Source organism: Numida meleagris, chromosome 26, assembly GCF_002078875.1.
Source record: "Numida meleagris isolate 19003 breed g44 Domestic line chromosome 26, NumMel1.0, whole genome shotgun sequence".
Classification (NCBI taxonomy): domain Eukaryota; kingdom Metazoa; phylum Chordata; class Aves; order Galliformes; family Numididae; genus Numida; species Numida meleagris.
In genome coordinates this window covers 3485772-3506161 of record NC_034434.1, presented here as the reverse complement: position 1 = coordinate 3506161, position 20390 = coordinate 3485772, and the positions used below count along the sequence as shown (strand labels likewise).

Below are 20390 nucleotides of genomic sequence, written 5' to 3'. Positions count from 1 at the left end.
AGGCAGACGCGCTGCCCCTGAGCCACGCCCCCATCATCGGGCCGTCCCAAAGCCGCGTTTCGCGGGCGCGTGTAGCTCAGGGGCAAAGCGCCGGGTTGGGAGCCGGTACGTCCCCGGTTCTAAGCCCAGTCTGAGCGGTAAGGAACACACGGGCGGCCTCGAGCTTTCGCTCGGCGACACCGCGGTTCGTTACAGAGCCCAGGGAAACGGGGTGAGGTAAAGAGAGCAGCCTGCGCTCATCGCCGTACCCCCACGCACTGCCCGGCTTCTTCCGTCACGTTGCCAGGCCCCCTCAGTGCCGCGCAGGAAGTGACGTAAATTATCAGTGCCGATGGCGCGCGTTGATGACGTATTCCGGGCCCGGTAGCTGAGGGAAGCGTACGGCCGAGCAGCCATGGGCGGAGGCGACTTGGTGAGGCGGGGTCCGCACGGGGTGGGGGGATGGGGGACCGAGAACCTGCCCCAGGCCCTCGGGCTCCCGGTAGCGGCTCGGGGCTGTCGGTTCGAGCTGTTCGCGGCGGGGCCGGGCTGAGCGCTACGGCCTTGGACGGGGCCGTGCCCGGTGAGAGAGCGCCTGGGGCCTTCGGTAAAGGGCCCTGTGCCGTGTCCCGTGCTCCTTGCAGAACCTGAAGAAGAGCTGGCACCCCCAGACCCTGCGCAATGTGGAGAAGGTGTGGAAGGCCGAGCAGAAATATGAGGCCGAGAGGAAGAAGATCGAGGAGCTGCAGCGGGAGCTGCAGGAGGAAAGGGCCCGTGAGGAGATGCAGCGATATGCTGAGGACATGGGCACCGTCAGGTGAGCGGGGGCAGGGCCTGAGTGTGGTCCTGGCAAGGTGACGACCAGTGCTCCATGTTGAGGGGTTCCACGTGCTTCTCATACCTCTGAGAAGCAGAGATTTTAACACTGAATTTATAACATCTGTGATGCTAGGAGCTTTCCACTTGCTTTGTACGCTTTGAACTGTAGCTGTAGAACTCTGCGACATAAAATACGATGACTTGTTTGCAATAGGAAGAGAGAAGAGAAGTTGGAGTGGATGTACCAGGGTCCTGGAGGCATGGTGAACAGAGAGGAGTATCTCATGGGTCGCCCTGTGGACAAATACGTCTTTGAGAAGACAGAGGACAAGGACGCCGGCTGCTCCAACGAGACAGGACTGCTCCCAGGCTCCATTTTTGCCAAGTCAGGTGCCAATTCTGTTCTGGACATGGCAAATAAAATCCGGGAGGATCCACTTTTCATGATAAGGTACTCAACGTGGTGCTGAAAACAGGAGCAAATCAGGCAATTCAGTGGTGGCAAGCTGATGAGAGCTGCCTTATTTGTGTAAAGTTTGCATATAAATGCAAAAATTGTTTTTTTTTTTATTGGTTCATATATACGAAATTAAGTCACCCTCTTACCTGTGTGTGAATGCATCTGGTTGGCAGCATTGTAGCCAGATAGATGTAAACAGAACAAAAGTTTGGCTTAACTTCCTACTTACACTCTTTAGTGGAGAGGAAAAGGACAGTCTTTGAGTTGGACTTGTTTTGCTGAATGAGCAAAACTTGGCTGTTGCCTGCTTTTTTTTTTTTTAGAGCTTGCTTCTGTTTTGTATCTTTTGTGAAAATGATGTTTAGAGTTGCTTGAAAATGCTAATATTTTTATTTAATCTGCTTTAGAAAGAGAGAGGAGGAGAAGAAGAGGGAGGTTCTGAATAACCCTGTAAAAATGAAGAAAATCAAAGAGTTGGTAGGTGACTCCATTATCTTTAGGTTTGTGCACGTACCTTGCTGGAGTTTATCTTTTATCCCAAGAGAACTCTGTTACTTTTCCCTTGCCTTGTGATACTGACTGCTCAAGTGCAGGGACAGTAATGATTGCTAATGAATTGATTTCTTGCTTTATAGCTGCAAAACAGTTTGGATAAAAAAGAGAAAAAGAAGAAGAAAGAGAAGAAGAAGAAGCACAAGAAGCATCGGCGCCGCAGTTCTAGCAGTGAAAGTGCCAGCAGCGATGAGGAGCGGAGCAAAGCCAGGTATGTTTTATCTTGTTCACTGTCTTGTTTGTTTTTCTTGTCTGTTTCTGATCTTCTGTGAATCTTATATTTCTAATTCATGTTCTTAATTTGCCTAAACATTTCTGTATTGTGACTCTTGTTTTTGCGTCATTAATCTGTTTTTTGACATTTTAATATGCAAAATACAGGATTACTGAAGTTCATCTGCTTCAAAAGTACTATTCTCTTTATTCTTTAGGTCTCAGAAGAGGATGAACAGTTCCTCCTGGAAACCTCCTCCTTCTAAAGTGCCAGGATACGGCTTACAGGTAAGTACCTCTATTTTGCATGGCTCTTTCAGTAGCAAACACCTTGGTTAGGGAACAGGAAAGGATCAGCTTGTTGCAAGAGGCTGCTTCTCCCAGTAGAAGAGGACTATGAGTGATACATGATTTAACAAAGTTCACATTCAACTTGGCTCCATCTGAACCTTGAACCCAAAACTCTTCAGATCCTGGCAGGACTTCTGTCCTGCCCAAGTTCCAGTTGAGTTTAGTTTAGTTTCTCTTCCCAGAGTCATACATCTGTTTGAATATTGTGCGTGATTGTCAAAGCAATCAGTTTACTGAGCATCACAAAAAGAATCTTTTTAGACACAGGTGTTATAGGAAGCGAGCTAAGTAAGCGCAAAGAAAAATGTACGCTGCCCGTAGTCTAACGTGAGGTTTCTGTGGCCTCGTGGTGTTGTGATGCTCTGACTGGATGACAGGACGTCTCTCCTGAAGGACGCTTTTGGGTTTCAGGTTAGAGACTCTGACAAGAACCACAGGTCTCGGAGTTCTCCAGCTGCCGGCCAGGGCAGGGCCCCCCACAAGCACCGGGAACGCTCCAGGTCCAGGAGTCAGTCCCGCTCCCCGCAGAGGTGTGCTAGCAAGAAGAGTACAGAGCAATCTGGATGCAGGGGGTCGAGATCGCCTTCCAGACACAGTAAACAGTGAGTGTGGCTAAGCTGGATGATGTGAACCAAAGGCTGCTGGTGGGTTGGTGTTCAGGAATCAAAATCCCGGGGAAGTTTAGGGATGTGATACTGTGTTCATATCTCCTAAAAAGAGGCCGTTTTTGGGTTACAGACACAGCAGTCGAGAGGAGAAAGGGAAAGCTAGAAGTCCTTCCCCCAAAAAGAGCTATCGACGGCAGCACGTTCCAGGTTACACAAGGTAAGCAAAATCTTCTCCATGTGTTTTTGGGTGAAAGCTGCCCTGATGGTTGTGGATATAATCTGTGAACCAAATCTTATTCTGTTGTCTAGAATAGATTAGATCAGACATCCAGAAAGGCACACACGATTCTGAAATGCTCAGTTTGATCTTAGCTCTTGAGCTTAGTTGTGAGCTAACTCTTTCAGCCTCCCAGACTGAGTAGCGTGGTTGTGGTTCTCTGTGTGTCTTGCAGTGAGGTGAGATCAGTCTTTGTCTGATCTGTTAATTAAAAGCCTTCTGTTTAACTACCGTCAGGAAAATGTGATCTTGACGGTATCATCTTACCAATCAATTAAAAGAAAAGCTGAAAAGAGGAAACCAAGCTCTTGCTAGAGTTGTGGCAGAGCAGCAGAGCATTTAGATGTGTACTTACTAGCTTTGTTGATTGGGCACTAAAGGAAAAGCAATTGTTAAACACCCCAACTTTGGGGATTGTAGTCTTGAAGCTTGGAAAGCAATAGGTGGGTTGTGTCTAGCACCCTACTGGTTTACAGCAATGGTGTTTTCTATACAAATAGAAAGATCTCTCCAGAGGAACTGGAGCGTAAACGCCAGGAAATGATGGAAAACGCCAAGTGGCGGGAAGAGGAGAGAGCAAACAACCTCAAGAAACACAGAAAGGAGGAGGAGCTGGAGCGAGAGCTGGAGAAACTCGACTCCAGAGATGGAAAGTTCTTGCAGTGAGTGTCTCTGTGCTATCTGTTTTTATCCTTCATAGGAAATACAGCCCACAGCTTCTCAGGAGTGAGTGATGGCATCAGCATTTGAGATGAAAATACATTTTTGAGCGCTGACCTTAGATACGGCATTGAGTCTGTTAGAAGCCAAACTAAAAGCTATTCATTCTTTTGGTGCAGACTTTCAGATGCTTTCTGTTTTAGAATCACATGGTTAGATGACTTGGGGGTAACGAACCCTGCTGGAAATGATGTGATGCCTGGAAAGAGATTGATTTCTTTTCTTTTCTTTTTTTTTTCCTGCAGTCACTTTAAACTAGAGAGTGCATCTACTTCCACTTTAGAAGATCGGGTGAAGCGCAACATCCACTCCCTTCAGAGAACTCCTGCTGCCTTGGAAAAAAACTTCATGCAGAGATGAAATTTGTTCTTCCTCTGCTCCCGTGCGGGAGTTAAATGGACACTTGTTCCCCAAGGTGAGAGCCCTCCAGCACACGCTCACTGCTCTCTCCAGGAACCACCTCCCAAAGAGCTGCTGAATTTCTGTGCTGCGGCCCGCAGTGCGTGCTGAACTTCTGGCACTGTAAATACGTTTGTAATGAGTATGACCTCGCAAACAAACCTTAGCTGGAGAACTCGTGAGCCCTCGTATCCTATAGCACATTGCCAGATCTCTTCCTGTTCTCTCCACCTTGACTCCTACTGGTTTTGTATATCATTGTTACTAGACGATGCCGGGCGGCAATTGCTTTCTACGTTGGGTGGATTGTCTGAGCTCTTTATTTGAGAGAGCAAAAGACCTATTTTTGTTAGTCCTTAAAAATTAGAGCAGAGCAAATTCACGTGAGGTAACTGGATGCGATAGAACTGTGTGACAGGCTGACACCACACTGCTCCACTCTGCCACCGTTCTGCTGTGGGTTTGGAGGGTGATGTCAGACCAGGCTGTAAAATACCTGTAGCCATTATTTGATTGCTCACAGATGTGAATGATGTTTGGCCCAAAGGATGCAGCTTCACAGGGAAAGGAAATGAGCGGAGCAGAACTGAGGCAGCAAATATTTCTCTGGGATTTTGTAATGTAAGTAATGTGTATATGTACAGCAGTGAAGATTGTTTTGCCTTTTTTTTTTTTTTTAAAGGAGAAACTTTACAGTTTTTAAATGTTCCCTGTGGCTTTGTCGGGGTGAGGGTGTTGGACTTCGCTGCCGAAGGGGCGGGCAGACCGAGGGCTGCGTGTGCCCCCCATGGCTCGGTGCGCGGAGCTGCGCGCTGCGGGCCCTTTAAGCGGCGGCAGTGACGCGCTCAGCGGTCCATTCATAATTCCAGGCGCCTCGCCGCTTATTGGCTCGTTCGGAAAGGGGCGTGGCCTGGGCGGGCACGTCACACCAGGTGGTCGAGACCATCTCTTGGCAGAGGGGGAGGGCGGTGGCTTTGTTTCCCCTTTCCCTCTCTTCCAGCGCGCCGTTCCACCTGGTCCCGCTCGCAGCCCGGGCCGCTTTCCGCTTCTTCCCTCCCCCCCGCACGCTGAGGCGGAGCGAACCGGAGCCCAGCGCCGCGCTGCAGCCCCTCTATCCCCCGGCGCTCCCCCGTAGGGCGCGGCCATGGCACCTCCCCGTCCCCTCCTCCTCCGCCCTCCGCCATCTTGGCGCCTCCTCAGAGCGGCGCCGGAGCGCTCGGCCGGCGGTGGAGCGAGCCACCGCAGGGGCGGGGAAAGGGGGGGAGAGGGAGGCGGGGAGAGCGAGGTGGGAGCGGAGCGGCCGCGCCGGCCCCAGGGGTGACAGGGGCGGCCCGAACCGCTGCGGGGAGGGGGGGCGTGCGCCGGGGCCGGGCGGTGCCATGCGAAGGCGCTGGTAGGGGAGCGCCGGGGGAGGGGGCTCTGCGGGGGCCGCCATGGCCTCGAACTGCGCGGGGGGCTCTGCGGCGGGGGGCGGCGGCGCGGCGCTGGGCTCGGCCCTCAGCGCCAGCAAAACCAAGACCAAGAAGAAACATTTCGTGTGCCAGAAGGTGAAGCTGTTCCGGGCCTCGGAGCCGCTGCTCAGCGTCCTCATGTGGGGGGCCAACCACACGGTGAGCACCGCGCGGCCGACCCCTCCCCTTTCCCCCCCCCCCTTTCGCTTCCCTCGGGGCAGAGCCCCTTCCCCGCGCCGCTCGCATCGCAGCCTCCAGCCCCGCGCCCATCCCTGGTGCACGCCCTCCCCGATTTAGGGCCTCGGAGGGGAATCCTCGCAGTCCCCTCGGGCAGAACCTCCTCAGCCCGCTCCCCCCGCCGCCCCTTTCCTCCTGCCCCCGTCCCGCCGCAGCCTTTCCCCCGGGCGCTGCCCCCCAGTATCCCTCTCCCCGGTTTCCCTAATACCATTTGGGATGACAGCCCTTCCCGTAGGCTGCTGTGATCTTGGTGTGCTTAGCTGGGGGCAGCTAACCCCCGCGTCAGCCCTGTCCCCGGCCCCTGGCCTTTTATCACAGGGTCCCTCCTCAGTGAGGGGGCTGGGGATGGGCCCTTGTGGGGAGCGATGTGTCCCCCAGCTCCGTCCCGTAATGCTGGATCCCATTTGCCCGGCCTTGAGTCTCTTTGACTTCCAGCTTTCAGCTGGCGGTACCACATCTGTGTGTTCCTGAGCCAGCCTCGGTTTCCCCACGAGCCCCGGGATGGAGCGGGGAGCTGCTCCGTGGGGAATGGCTCAGCACTGCGGCCCACCTCCCCTGGAGAGCTTCCTAAAATCATCCTTTCTCTTCCTCTGGAAACCTCTCTTTTTCTCCGTGGCGTAGGCACGATCCTCGTGCTGGAAGGGAGGGCTGCCTTTCCGCTGCGCTCTCTTGGATGTGGGTAACGGACGATGTTCAGGTGGTTAAAATTAAGAAACAGTCCTCAATTAACACACCTCCAAGGCTCGAAGACGCTCATTTCTGCGTTGGCTTGACGGGTGTTTCCTAGATCCCTGTCACCTCCTAGGCTTAATTTTTGCAGGAATAAATAACGCTTTCAGAAAAACAGGGTTACGTTTCTAGCTTGCCTGATGATGGAGTGAATCTTCCAAATGTAGTTCAGCGCTGTTGTCTCTCCGAGCCAAAGGATGTTCCTGATGCTGGCTGCTCCTCGCCTTGCCCGAGAAGCGGGATAATGAGTTGAACCAGGCTTTGATCAGCGATGCCGTTAGGAGCCCTGAAGAAGCAGGGAAGCTGGTGGGGCTTTTCTCGCTTTCATTTGTGGCCTCTGAGGGATGCTGGCTGCCAGCTCGCCCTCTCTTTTGTGGCTGGCAGGGCGGCCTGGAGCCTTTTTTAGGCTCTGGATCAGGGTCTGCCATTTGGGAGCGCTTGGCTGCGAAATATTTCTGCAAGCTGATAGTTCTCCTCACTAGCTCTGCGTCCGTACAGATGATACCAGGTGCACGTTCTGAAGGAGCTGCTGCCAGAAACGAGGACCGGATCCCGAGGAGCTGGAAAAGGGTTGAGAACATCTCAGCTATGACCTCCCCCTCCCCCCCCCGGTGGGGGCAGCTGGGATTCCCCAGCTCCCATTCCTCCAGCTCTGCCACCGGGCTCGGTTTGCAGCGGGTGAGCACCCGAGGGCTGGAGCAGGCGCGGCCGCGCTGCAGGGCAGGCTGCGAGCCAAACTATTTGTGTTTGCTCGACACACGAGCAGCTGCTCATCCCGGTCTGCTCCCGGGAGATGCTGCTGGTGCCCTGCTTGCGTGGAAGGTGGGGTTGCTTGTGTTCTTCAAGCAGCTGATGGGTGTTTTCAGGAGCGCCTTTGAACCTTGTCAGAAGCCTTGGTTGGGATTGGTTAACGTTTGGTTTCTGGAGCACAGCTTTCCAAAGAGAAGCGGATGCCGAGGCCGTGCCAGCAAGATTCTGTCAAAAATGCTCGCAGGCGAGATGAACTTTTTCGTGGATGCATCAAACAAACAACCATTTGATGCAATCCACCATCTCTGTTGACTGAAGAAATTCCCTCGGGTCCATTAACCGAGTCTGGCAGCAGCGCGGCCCTGCCTTGTGTTTAAACAAGCTCGCTAGCAGCTGGTGCGAGTACAGGCAGCGATGGTCTGGAGAGGATCAGTTAGGATGATGTTAGCGTGGAGCTCGGGAACTGGTTTCTGGAACACCCGTTCTGAGTGTTTCTGTGTGAGCTGGCTCTCGGCTGTCCCAGTGCTCCCAAGCCAGTGCTTGAGCTCAGAGCATCGCGCGGGTGCGGCTGTGGCTGGCTGAAATGTGGCCAAACGTGGGTGGTATCGCTCCGACAGCCAAACCTGGAGCCAGGACGCCGTGCTCGGGGGAGAGGAGCTGGGAGAACTCGTGCAGATTAGGAGAGAGCGGAGTCACGAGGGTTCATCTTTGGGTCTGTGATGTTTTCCATAAGCTGCTAGCCAGCAGTGTTAAACTCAGCGAGCGTGGGGGACGGCTCCCGGGGATGCTTTGCTGTGTCTGCTGTTGTCATGGCGCTGGGAGAGGCGGTGCAGCTCCGAGGTGCCATGCGATGCTCCCGGCGGCGGAGGGAAGGTCGGGTGATGCTGGGAGGGAGCAGCCATCTCGCAGGGAGCACCGGGGATGAACGCGGCGCTGTTGTGTGATGCTCAGGAAACCATAGAAACAGTTGTAAGGCGCCGACTGCGCCAGGCGCTGGGGCGGCTGTGAGCTCGGGCTGCGATGGAGAGGGGACCCTGCGACGAGCAGGCGGGTGTCTGCAGGGTGACAGGGCTTCTCCAGGTCTGCTGGTCCCCCTGCGCTCTGCGAGGATGACCTTAAAGAAATCCCGCTCCTGCTGGGAAGGGCAGATCCGTGCTGGCAGCATGCATCCTGCCCCAGGCAGCCCTGCCCCGCGGGCTCCGGTTGCTGCTGTGCCTCCTCCTGCTCTCCCAGGACTTGCAGGAGCGGTGCCAGCCGGCACGACGCGTAGCTCTTTAGTATTCAAGGGAAAGAGCAGCATTGGGATTTGCAGCACGCTTCTCCCTTCCCTGCGGCGTTGTTTTCGGTGTTGCCATGTTAACTCTAGCCAGGGCAGCATCTGCCACATATCAAACGTTGAAGTGCTGTAAATCGGTGCCGGCGCAGGGGAAGCGGCGTGCTCAGCCTTTCCGGTGCTCGCTGTCTGCCCTGGCTCTAATTGACCTCTGGAGAGCGCAGCATATGGCAGCGGTGATGAGAACTGGTGCTAATGATGGAGGCCGCTGCCTCTGAGCTTCCATACCCCAGGACCTTCTGTTAAACCCAGGCTCCTTGTCCCTTGTGGTGATGGGGATGTGCTTGTCCAGCAGGCTCCAACACGCTCTGTATGGGAAGAGGTGTGTTCGCTGTCACTCGGGGCTGCTTTTTTCTCTTTCCACGTCCCCAGAGCACCACTAGGAGCTATTGGCTACGAGATCCACCCTTCCGCAGCATTGCATGGAGGTTTTGTGAGCTCCCGTGCTGATTAATCATGCTCTAATTCATGGAAAATAGCGTTTCTCCCTCTAACCGCTGCCCAGCTGTCCTGTGCTGAGCAGCTGCAAAGTTTTGCTGCAGAAATGGCTTTGCCCTGTGCAAAAGTGAGTTTTGCTGTGTGCCTGTTACCTGCTGCCCCGGGGTATTGTGAACTTCCACCGTTCAGCGCACGCTCTGAGATGCTGGACTGAATGGCAACAAGAAGAGCAAAGGATTTATATTTTCCCGAGCAAATTCCTCTTGTAAAGAGTCCTAGAGAGCAGACTCTCACACTCCATCATCTGGATCTCGTTAGCAAACAAACTGCATTTTCCCATCAATTCACTGATGGTAATTGCCACTTTGAGGCTGCAGCCAGGTTTTGAAACAAAATCACGCCTGGCCCATCCCTCCCAGCTGCTGACCCTGGGCGTGCGTTGTGTTGGGAAAGGAGCTGGCTTTGGTGGCACAGGGACACGGTCAACGACAGACCGACACAGCATCATGCTGACTGGAGCTCAAGATGACAATTGGTTTCTCTGAAATGTGCCGTGGTTTTAAATGCTCTGAGCTCTGCTGGGACCGTCTGTGTGTCTGTCTGTGTGTCTTGTGAGGCTGTCGAGCTTCTGCTGTTTGCACCGCCTTGCTCCGATGTCGTGTGCACTGCTGGGAAATGCAGGTGGTGGTGCTGGTGGTGCTGGCAGAATGTGCTCCTTCGTGGTGCTTCCAGCTCAGGGCTGTCTGCCCGCTGGGGGAATGGAAGGTTCCTGGTGTAATGAGGCTGCCTTGTAGTTTCTTTGCTCCTCGCAGCAGTTTGCAGTGAGGTGATGCTGGTGGGGGACTGGCTGCTGCTGCTCCTCTGATTTCAGCTGCTGCCTCTTCACAACAAAGAACCAGAGCCAAGCTCTCTGAGGGCAGCACTGGCTCCAGAGGGGACTTGCAGAGAGCTCCAGGTGTGGGCATCGTGCTCCAGCTGGGCAACATCTGTGGGACACAATGGGGCCGGACCGTGGCAGCGCTGGGCACCACCTCGCTGCGACCTTGCCTCCTGCAGCATGAATACCCAGAAGAGACGTGCTCTGCTACGTGTAATCTGCTGCTGCACGCCTCTCCCTGGGGAGAAGGTGGGAGAGCAAACATGGGCCGGGCGTTTGTCGCCCTGCTCTCAGCAGCTGCTCATGTTCCAGCGGGAGAGGAACCCTACGGAGCCGTGCTGTTCTCTGCTCTCCTTTGGGAAAGTGACTCTTTGCACGTCCGGCCCCAATCCCTTCCTTCCCCACATCTCCTCCAGCACAGGAATCCCGAAGCATCCAGAAAGCTCTGCTGCGTGCAGCTGGATGGGGGGGAGAAGCTTTCAAGGCGGGGAGGGGAATTTCTTTGGCTGTTGCACGCTGGGAAGCGTGAGAGCATCTTTGAAACGAGACGAGGCAGCCCGGTGCTATTTCTGCCAGGCAGGAGCCTCGCAACAGGCGCAACGTTTGCTTTGAGGTTTCTGCTTCGGCGGAATCGAGGACATCAGGAAGACGTCGTGACATCTCGCTTCGCCGACGTCTGCGTCTGGATTTCTGGCAGGGAGGAGAAAAAAATCTCCCAAGCTCCTGTTCCCTCACCGCCGTCAGCACCCTTCCTCCACCCTGGAACGAGCTGATAACAGCTTGCATGTGCCTTCCCACCGCCGAGAAGAGGGCTGCGAGCAGGCGTGGCGGCGGAGCCGTGCTGCTGGGCTTCCCCTGCTGTTAGACAGCGACAACGAGCAGCTTGCTGCACCGTGAGCTGCTTTCTCCTTCCCCCCCCTTCACCGGGTGGGAGGAGCTCAGTGTGGGGCTGGGGGCTGCCCCCCATTTCCCCCACCCTCCCTGCAGCTCCGTGCAGCGTTGAGGCTGTTGCAGAGCCGGGTGCCGGCCTTCCTGCTCCGCTCTGCCTCCGAGCGATGGGCGGCCTGTGGCATTATTATTTTTAATTGATTTTTAATGCCTGTAGCATTATTATTATTCACTGCTATGGCATTTTGTGTACCCCAAAGCGCTTTGTGGGAGCGCTTGGTGCTGCTGCTGGGCAGGGCCCTAAGGAGCACGGCTCTGCTCTCAGCAGAACGGTGGCTGCTTTGCTTTCCGCTGATCTGCTGTGTGGGTTGGCTGTCTCTGAAAATAGTCAGCTTTTTCTCTTCGCTGCGTGTGTGTTTCTTCCCGGTCTGACGTTTGTGAAATCTGGTCTGTTTTCCCCTTGGTAACCATGGGGAGAGGATGTGAAGAATACCCACCTGTGGAAGGCTCGCCCGTGTGCCAGGCAGCTCGCTGCGTGTCTGCACAGCCAGGACCTCCCCGGCGCCTGCAGAGAGCGGCGTGCCACGCACAATCATTTCCTCGTGCTTCTTGCACCTCCCTGGGGGAGATGTGGCAGCATCTTTGGGTGCGTGCAAGGGGAGGATCCCTGAAGCCTGTGTCCGTGGGCTGAGTGCTTGGGCCCCATCCCCGGAGGCAGGAGAGTGCCCCGTGCTTCCCAGAATGCTGCAAGCCCCCTGAGCTGCCTGGGTTTGGGTGCTGGGGCTGGACACAGGCCGTGCTGCTGGCCAGGCCAAGCTGCTGGCATGGTTGGCTGCATCCCCCAGCGTGGGGCAATAACAATGGGAACGTTGCTGTGACGGAATCGCTTCCTAAATCCGGCGTGCGAGTTGGGTGGCACCCATCCCTCGTGTATCCCTGTGAATGTGTGGTGCTGAGGCTGTCCTCGGAAAAGGGATTTCAGAGATGTGCTGCTCTCTGGGTGCTGGTGCATCCTGGCTGAGCAGGGTGGCCGGGGCAGCCCGGGCATGCATTCCTTACTGCAGATGCTGTCAGCGCTGCAGCGTGAGCTGCTCTGCACGGCAGCAGCTGAACAACCATTCATTCTTCTGCCTCCCCGTGTTCCTGTGGCCGCCACGCATGACTAAGGAGCAAAAACAATCTCGTGGAGTGACTCATCCCTTCAAGGAAGGTGCAATAAGAGCAGCAGGAGACAGCAAACGTAGGAGCAGCATCCGCAGGGGAGCTGAGCTGTGCTGTGCTGTGCTCCCCACGTCTGTGCCGGCTGATGCTGGGCAGCCGAGATCAGTAGCACTGAGGTGGAATTGAGATGCAGCGTTTCCTCAATAAAGGCAAAAGCAATTTGTTTGAAACAAACCTACAGGTGAAGCCGTGGTAGCTTTTGTGTCAGTTCTGGGTTATGTCGTGGGTGACGAGGTGGAAGAGCTGGGGGTACCGCCACGTGCTGGGCTGGATGAGCTGCTTCTGTGCCTTGCAGCCCCAGCATTCGCCAGGTTCCTTCAGCACAGCAGCATATTCTGAAAGCCTGCTGGGTTGTGTTGCTTCCAAAGCAGGTTCTGGGGCACTCGGCATCTCCGTAAACCCATGGATGGTAAATGCAGGGCAGCAGAGTTTGGGGTTTGTGTCTCAGTTTCTTTTTTCTTGTAGATCAACGAACTCAGCAACGTTCCCGTCCCTGTCATGTTAATGCCCGATGATTTTAAAGCCTACAGTAAGATCAAGGTGGACAATCATCTATTCAACAAGTAAGTGCGTGCCTCACAACTCACCCGTGACCGCGCTGCTGTAGGCATCCAGCAAAGCAGGCAACGCTGATGAGGGTGCATGCTTGGAGAGCTGGGTTTGGGGTCCGGTGTGACCAGCAGCGAGGTGCAGGGAGGGTTGTTTGATTTCACAAGTGGATCATTGCCCAAGAATACTTCTTCTGCTTTGCCTTAGGGAAAACTTGCCGAGTCGCTTCAAGTTTAAGGAGTACTGTCCGCTGGTGTTCCGAAACCTCCGGGAAAGGTTTGGGATCGATGACCAGGACTACCAGGTACCTTGGTTTGTTTTTTTTTTTTGTCTCTCCCTGCTGCCCAAACTCGTTTCTCTGGGATGGAATAACCAACCTGGGGGAGAAACGACGACGCCGGCGTTTTTTTTGTTTGGTGGTTGGTTTTGAAGGGCTTGCCATCGCGGTGTGAATGGGTTTCCCGTCGTTCTGAGGGCTCCCAGCCATGGGATGGTTCTCCCTGGGCTGCACAGTGGGCAATTGCAGAGTGAGAAAGGTGGTCCCTGCTATGAAGAACATCAGTCTGGGCATGGAATAGGAGGCAGCAGATGGCTGCAGGCAGGAATTGGGGGATAACAGCGAGCTGGACCCACGTAGCGCCTGCATCCTTTCCTCTGCCCCTTCTTCCCAGACCAAGGGGACAGAGGATTACTCCTCCCACCTTGAGCAGAGCGGTGTGGCTGTCAGAAGTGTCTAGCTAGAGCAGGAAGCAGAAAACATTCACTGAGCTGAATTCAGGTGGGTAAGACGTGACGGCTGGAGCGGGAGCCGAGCCAGGATGCTGAACATAACACCCCAGCTCTGGAGGAGGTGGAAACGGCAGGAAGGGAATATTAAGTAAACCGAAGGGCTGTGAGTTTGGTAATGTCCATATGTGGTCGCAATTTGTGCTTCCCAGCTCCACTCCAAGAAATGCTCTGTGGTTTTGAGGTGAGGGGTGATTAAACCGTGCAGCGCAGGCTCATTTGCAAATGTCAGCGAGAAGTGAGGTTTCTTTGTTTGCTTTTATTTTCCCGACGGTTTCTAAAGCCGTTGGCAGGAGCAGAGTTGTTCCCCTGCCTCATTAAAGTTGTAAAAGCTTTAAAAGCTTCGTTATGAAAGGAAAGCTCTCTGCTCGCTTGCAGCATCGCGTGGTAAATCCCTCTTTGCAGCAGGTTCTGCTGGCCTGCGTGTGTCTGCAGCAGAGCAGGCTCCCTCTGGTGTCTGCACCTCAGAGAGCTGGAGGGGAGGGAGAGCAGTGCAGCAATAAAACACATCACAAAACGCACTGCCCGGCCCTGACAGCCTGAAATATCCATCCACCTTGAGCTGAAGATGTCAGATGCCGGTGCCGTTGTGTTTCAGAGCACAGCTCTCCCCATCTGCTTGCAGCAGCGGCGAGGAAATGGTTAGAGCCTGTCCTGGTGGGTGACAGAATGGCTTCTGAATGGGTGCAGGTGGCTCAGGTGCTGGAGCTGGGAGCTTGGGATTTTCCAGTGGTGCTGGGTGCACGACAAGAAGCTGCGGTGTTTTGTTGCTAAGGGTGGAGATGGGGATATAAAGGCAGATGCTGCCAAGCTGTTTATGCCCACGGTCCTTCTTATCTTGTTGGGCTGGGGGTGGGTTTTGTTTTCAGGATGACCTGCGAAGAATTCCTGAACAACAAAAGTGTTGCCAGTTCACGCGGAGGGCTGCTTTCATTCATTTTGTTCTGGTTTTCCTTCACCCTTGGGATGTCTGTTCTGACAGAGCCAGGCTGTGGAGGTGCTCCTGGGCACCCATCTCCTTCCTGAATCTGCTTTGCTTCCTTCTCCAGGGAGGTGGCAGCTCCTGCCTCTCCTCCCCAGGGTTGTGTTCTTCTTCCCTCAGAACTCGGTGACGCGAAGCGCCCCAGTGAACAGCGACAGCCAGGGCCGATGCGGGGCCCGGTTCCTCACCACCTACGACAGGAGGTTTGTCATTAAGGCCGTGTCGAGCGAGGACGTAGCGGAGATGCACAACATCTTAAAGAAATACCACCAGGTACGGGGAGTCTGCAGCCCCGCAGGGCAAGTGGCAAACGCTTTGGGAGCATCTTGGGATGTGCTGGGGAGCTGTGGCTTGGATCACAGCGAGCAGCCTGGCAAAGCTTGCAGATGGCTTTTGCAGAAGGAAGCAGTGTTCCATTGCACCTGAGAGCCAGTGAGGGCACATCTACCTGCTCCCTTCACAGTGGCAAGTCCTTCACTGCTCACCTTGTGCCTTACAGCAATGAATTATGGATTGCTGTTATCTGAGACCTGTGAACACGATGCTAATTCGGTGCTTTGAATTCGACTTTGCGAAGGGACGGGGGGGGGGGGTGGAGAGATTTGCTTGCAACGAGGAAAGAGGAGGCAGGTGACACAGCTGGAGACGTTCTGCCCTTGTCCGTGTTATCTCCCAGTCCATCTGCACTTCCATGTAACCACAAGAGGGGACGTTAGCTGCTGCCAGCAGCGGGCTCACCCCACTGTGACCAGGGGGCGGAAGCGCACGCTTGGCCTGTTACAGCAGGCTGGGCCTGCACACAATGAGATGCTCTGTCTCAGCTGAGGGCTGGAAATGTCTTACAGTGCCCCGGCTTGCTTTCCTTGAGATGCTAAGGGCCATTTGCAAGCCTCCTTTCCTTTCTCATTGGTGTCAGATGGCTGGAACTGGAAGCTTCCCTATCGGCTTCTTGCTGAGCCCGTGTTCCGCCAGCGATGGGTTTTGTGTGACAGCGCTGTCTTTCTCTGCCCTTCCCTTCCTGCTTCCCTCCAGTTCATAGTGGAGTGTCACGGGAACACCCTCCTGCCCCAGTTCCTCGGCATGTACCGGCTCACCGTGGATGGAGTGGAAACCTACATGGTGGTTACCAGAAACGTGTTCAGCCACAGGCTGACGGTGCACCGGAAATACGACCTGAAGGTGAGGGTGGGGGGCAGGGTGCCCCGCAGGGTGAGGGGTGGTCTCTGTAACCCCTGCGTGTGAGAGGGTCCTGGGCTTTGCTTTTTGTTCGGGGGGTCAGGTTCTGGGGGCTCTGTGGAGGGCTTCACTTAAGATTCAAATGTCATTCCGTTCCCCTGCCCCGAGTGGTCTGTGCTGCACCAGGGAGGTCGGTAACTCTGCCTCAGATATGAATTAAAAGCTGTCACTCGGTTCCTCGGGAATGCAACAACGTTCTCTCTCTTCTTTGACCTAGGGCTCAACAGTGTCCAGGGAAGCAAGCGATAAGGAGAAGGTACGGAGCGTCGCTGGGCAGCCATCCCTTCCTCCTGCTGCTGGGAAGCAGGAGGGATCCAACTGCCCTCCCCCTTCCAAAGGGGCTCTGAGCAGGGGAAATGAAGCAGGCCCTGTGTGTTACCCAGCTCCTGTCCCACCCCCCAGGCTGCTCCCAGTAACCCTGCAGGAAGAGGTGGTGCTGTGTTACACTGACACTGCCAGGAGTGGGGGAACCTCTTGGGACACATCCCACGCGTAACAAAACCCACGTTAGTGCAGTGGTGTCTTTATGGAAGGATTTCTTCATAGCACCCCGCCGTGTATCAAACTGAGTCAGGTCAGCAGTCAGCTTTTGCAACAGCTGCTTTTGTAAACCAGACCAGTTCCTCTCGGATTCTTGGCACATCTCAACACGTTTGTAAATTCGGGTTCTGTTGCCACGAGGGGAACTTAGAACTGAGAGTTCAGCCTCTGCACGTAAATCCTCGGCTCTGGCATTGTCATGAAAAAGCCCTCTTGAATTTGCATCTTTTCGCACATGAGCTCTGCGGGTTTGAGGCTACAGAGTAAGTCTACTGCAGCTCGCCCTAAAATTAGTCTCTGGCATGAGGAAAGGAAGTTCCATTTACACCAAAAGCTCTGGCACCGAGGCACGGCGTCGTGGTGCCCAAGCGTCGCTGGCTCGCTGCCTGTTTAGTCTGTAGCTTTTTCTGCTTATGCAGTGCGTCTCAGACCATTCATATTAGATCTATATAAAGCCACCACGCTCGTCTATCATTCGAAGTACAAAATAATTGAATTCCCAGTTGCACGAAGGGGTTGTACGTTCTCCCGTATCCCTGGGAAATCCTCGGGCCCCGCTGCAGACAAATTCCTCAAAACAGCGGTTTTAATTTTTTATTTATTTATTTTTTTTCCCCTCCGGTCTTTTGGGAAAGAAGCGTTTTGTTTCAATTCCCCCGACCCCAGGCAGAAACCAACAGAACACATTTCTATTCTGGGAGCTGGCTGGGCCGGAGCCCAGCTGTCGAGCATTCAGAACGCAGCGCTTTTTCCCAGCAGTCCTTTAAAGTCGAGTTGTTCTCTGGGCTTCCCTTCGCCCCACGAGGTGCAGACTCGTTGACAAACGTTGAGCTCTGCCTGCTGCTATTTCCTAATTAGCAACGGGATGAGGCCTAATGAGCAGACAGGGAGTGCCACCCCGTGCTCGGACCATCTCCGAGCAGTGGTGTATTGCTCCAGGATTGCCAGCTGTCCTCGAGGGGTCCGGATTTGGGAATCTGACACGGGCTCTTTGTTCCAGGCCAAGGACCTGCCCACGTTCAAGGACAACGACTTCTTGAATGAGGGACAGAAGCTGCACGTCGGGGAAGAGAGCAAAAAGAACTTCCTCGAAAAGCTGAAGCGGGACGTGGAGGTAGGGTTTCCCGGGAGGGCAGCTCTTAATAGGAGTGTGCCTCCCACAACTGAATGCTCGCTGTGTACCACCCGGCCCAGGGGTCAGCAGTGGCCAGAAAGCCACGTTAATACAATCTGGATGATGCTGGTGGCCAAGGGCGTAGCTTGGAGCTCCTGCATAGATTCTGTGGGGGCAGATATGGGTTTAAATGCTGCGCTCTGGCAGGGGCAGGGCAGGATTTGTGCTCTCACACAAGTACCATTGCTCTCCCTCATCTCTTTCTTTCTCCCAGTTCTTAGCTCAGCTGAAGATTATGGACTACAGCCTGCTGGTTGGGATCCACGACGTTGACCGGGCAGAGCAGGAAGAGATGGAAGTGGAGGATCGGGCAGAGGACGAGGAATGTGAGAACGATGGTCTCGGAGGAAACCCCATCTCCTCGTACGGAACCCCCCCGGACAGCCCCGGCAATCTCCTCAATTACCCTCGCTTCTTCGGGCCCGGAGAGTTCGATCCTTCCGTCGATGTCTACGCCATGAAAAGCCACGAAAGTGAGTATTATGGGGTGTTGCCTTGAAGGTGCGGAGGGCAGAGGAGGCGTCCCGTGGTCTGCTTGAGCTAAAGGGAACGGATGGCTGTCCACAGAGTGAGAGAAACTCTCCCGAGTGTCTCTCCTGTGCAGTCCCTGGCTGCAGGTGGTGTGCGTTTGAATGTTGGAAGCGATGCTCGAGGAGCAGTGCAACCTTCAGAGCGCGTGTGGGTCTCTGGTGTGCGGTTTCCAGTCGTTCTTCTCTGCCCTTGCAGAGCTCCCCCTGCCTTGCTTTCTCTGCTGTTTGCATCGAAGCAGATCCGCCGCGTATTTCTCGAGGAGGGGATGCAACTGGGCTTTGCTGACAGCTCAGGGTGTGCTAGCAACTCTCTTGCCTTGCTAGGTGCCCCCAAGAAGGAAGTGTACTTCATGGCCATTATAGACATTCTTACGCCATACGATGCAAAGAAGAAAGCTGCACATGCTGCCAAAACAGTGAAACATGGGGTAAGCAGCCTGCTCCCCGCAGGGAGGATGGGCTCTGGGGGCTTCTGCTTTGCCTGCATGCCTGTGTGTGTGCGTGGTGCTTCCTGAGGTGCATTTTGTGCTGATCTGGACGTTCTCCAGCGATCCCACGTCCGAGAGCAGCACTTCCCTCACTCACCCCAGTTCCACGCATGGCAGCAGCAGCCTGGTGGGGCAAGGAATGCGCTGGGTGCAGGCAGGCACAGCACCCTGCCCCCTTCCTGCAGCCAGGCCTGTTCCCAGGCCCCAGCACTGAACTTCCCAAAAGGGCTCCAGAAAATCCCAGTTCAGCGGGACGTGGAGTTTTCACGCTCTTCCCACATCTCTAACCCATAAGGGAACAGCTCCAGTGCTCTGACTCAGTAGTCTGCGGGAGATGCAGCCGGAGCCAAAACCATTTTCCTTGGGGATCTTTCCAGGCCTCTCCAGCTGTTGGCTTCTCCTGGAAATTGCAGATTCTGTTGCGGGTTTCTCCCAGCAGAGCCGGGCCGTGCTCCCTCCTCGCCCTATGGCTTCAGGCTCTGCGTGCAGGGAGGGAGCTCTGACTCGTCTCTCCTCTCTGCCTTGCAGGCTGGGGCAGAGATCTCCACCGTGAACCCGGAGCAGTACTCCAAACGCTTCAACGAATTTATGTCCAATATCCTGACATAGTCATCTTCAGCCTTCAGCGGGACACGAAGAGAAGAGGGGCTACTTCCCGGCGGAGAACGCAGCCTGTGACACTAAAACAGACACTGTAGCAGCATGTGGGGTGTGTGTGAGTGTGTGTTTGTGCGTGCGCGTGCAAGAGCGAGTGCGTGGCACTGCGTGACTTCAGAGAAAACGGATTTTCGGTGCGCCCTCCGACAGCCCGCTTTCAGCCAGGTGGGAGATGTGGGGGGGGGGGGGTTTTGTTACAGAAGTGCCCAGACGTCAATTCGAGGGCTTTTTTAAACCAAGAAAAGTGCATTGTTTTCAGCACTGCTCTTCCTGACGGCGTTTTCCTCCTCTCTGACCGAGGGACCCCGACGCGAGGCGCTGCGCGGGAGGGATGCTGGAGCTCGCGTTGGTTGGAGTGCAGCAGTGCCTGATCCCGCAAACGACTTTCTTTGTCATTAATTACCGTCGAGTTGTCTTTGCAAGGAAGGCGTGCAAGCCCTTCTACTTCCCTCGTGCTAGGAATCGGAAGGAAGGTAGCTCACCGTCTCGAGGATGGAAAATATTGCTGTGATCGGGAGGAGTCGCTGAACTTTAGGTCAATTCAGACTGGGACACTTTGTACCTTTTGGTTAATTTAAGTAAGAAAAACGTGGGTTTTTTTTTTTTGTTGTTGTTGTTTTTTTCTTTTGTAACTGCACTCGATTCGCAAGAAAGATGAGGGACATGAACATCTACCAAAGATGATCGCGAAGAGAGGCGTTAGCTCCCGGAGCCTACAAAAGCAATGCGAGAAGCAGGAGAGACCTTGGACAACCTCGGGTGGTGATGTGCTGGGACCCAGCCTGCTTTACATCGGCCAGCAACGAAGATTTCCTGAAGGAAAAGGAACAAAAAGCAGAGCTCTGCGTCCCTGTGGGTTTGGGATAACGCCCGAGTACCTGGAACCTTTCCCCCCCCCCCCTGCTCCTTGGTCGGGAGTTGCCGTGTCTCTTAGGTTCGTAGCTTCACGTCGCTGTTCTGCCAGTGTTAACCTCGCTCACGTCCCGTCTGCCCTGCTCGCTCGGCCTGCAGCCCGTGCTTGGATTCGCTTCCCAGTGGAGGGTTGTGGATTCGTGGCTTTGTTTTTTGCCGTGGCGATGTGACCTCGTGCCCGGAGCTGTGCTTGTGTGCTCCTCTCTGAGCAGCAGGGAAGGAGTGGAAATACCG

At 54.8% G+C, this 20390-nt stretch overlaps 2 protein-coding genes across 5 annotated transcripts; both read left to right on the top strand.

Annotated features, from left to right (window-relative positions):
* Positions 68 to 5030, top strand: CWC25 (CWC25 spliceosome associated protein homolog). Of its 2 annotated transcripts, XR_002432949.1 has the most exons (11): positions 68 to 412; positions 624 to 796; positions 1013 to 1249; positions 1666 to 1735; positions 1894 to 2021; positions 2242 to 2311; positions 2786 to 2976; positions 3113 to 3199; positions 3760 to 3921; positions 4225 to 4394; positions 4902 to 5030. XR_002432949.1 is itself a non-coding variant. In XM_021378202.1 (10 exons), exons 1-10 carry the CDS (start codon positions 395 to 397, stop codon positions 4337 to 4339), a joined length of 1251 nt encoding a protein of 416 aa, XP_021233877.1. In that variant the 5' UTR covers positions 69 to 394; the 3' UTR covers positions 4340 to 5024. The 2 variants fall into 2 exon arrangements, 1 of the variants encoding a protein (XP_021233877.1); XM_021378202.1 differs by having other exon boundaries at positions 69 to 412; positions 4225 to 5024.
* Positions 4358 to 19965, top strand: PIP4K2B (phosphatidylinositol-5-phosphate 4-kinase type 2 beta). Of its 3 annotated transcripts, none has more exons than XM_021378201.1 (10): positions 4358 to 4999; positions 12768 to 12865; positions 13059 to 13155; positions 14740 to 14892; positions 15652 to 15798; positions 16073 to 16111; positions 17396 to 17509; positions 17784 to 18042; positions 18424 to 18527; positions 19116 to 19965. In XM_021378201.1, the coding sequence occupies exons 2-10, from the start codon at positions 12801 to 12803 to the stop codon at positions 19194 to 19196; spliced, it is 1059 nt and encodes a 352-aa protein (XP_021233876.1). In that variant the 5' UTR covers positions 4358 to 4999; positions 12768 to 12800; the 3' UTR covers positions 19197 to 19965. The 3 variants fall into 3 exon arrangements, with proteins under 3 accessions (XP_021233876.1, XP_021233875.1, XP_021233874.1); XM_021378199.1 differs by lacking the exon at positions 4358 to 4999 and adding an exon at positions 5557 to 5988; XM_021378200.1 differs by lacking the exons at positions 4358 to 4999; positions 18424 to 18527 and adding an exon at positions 5553 to 5988.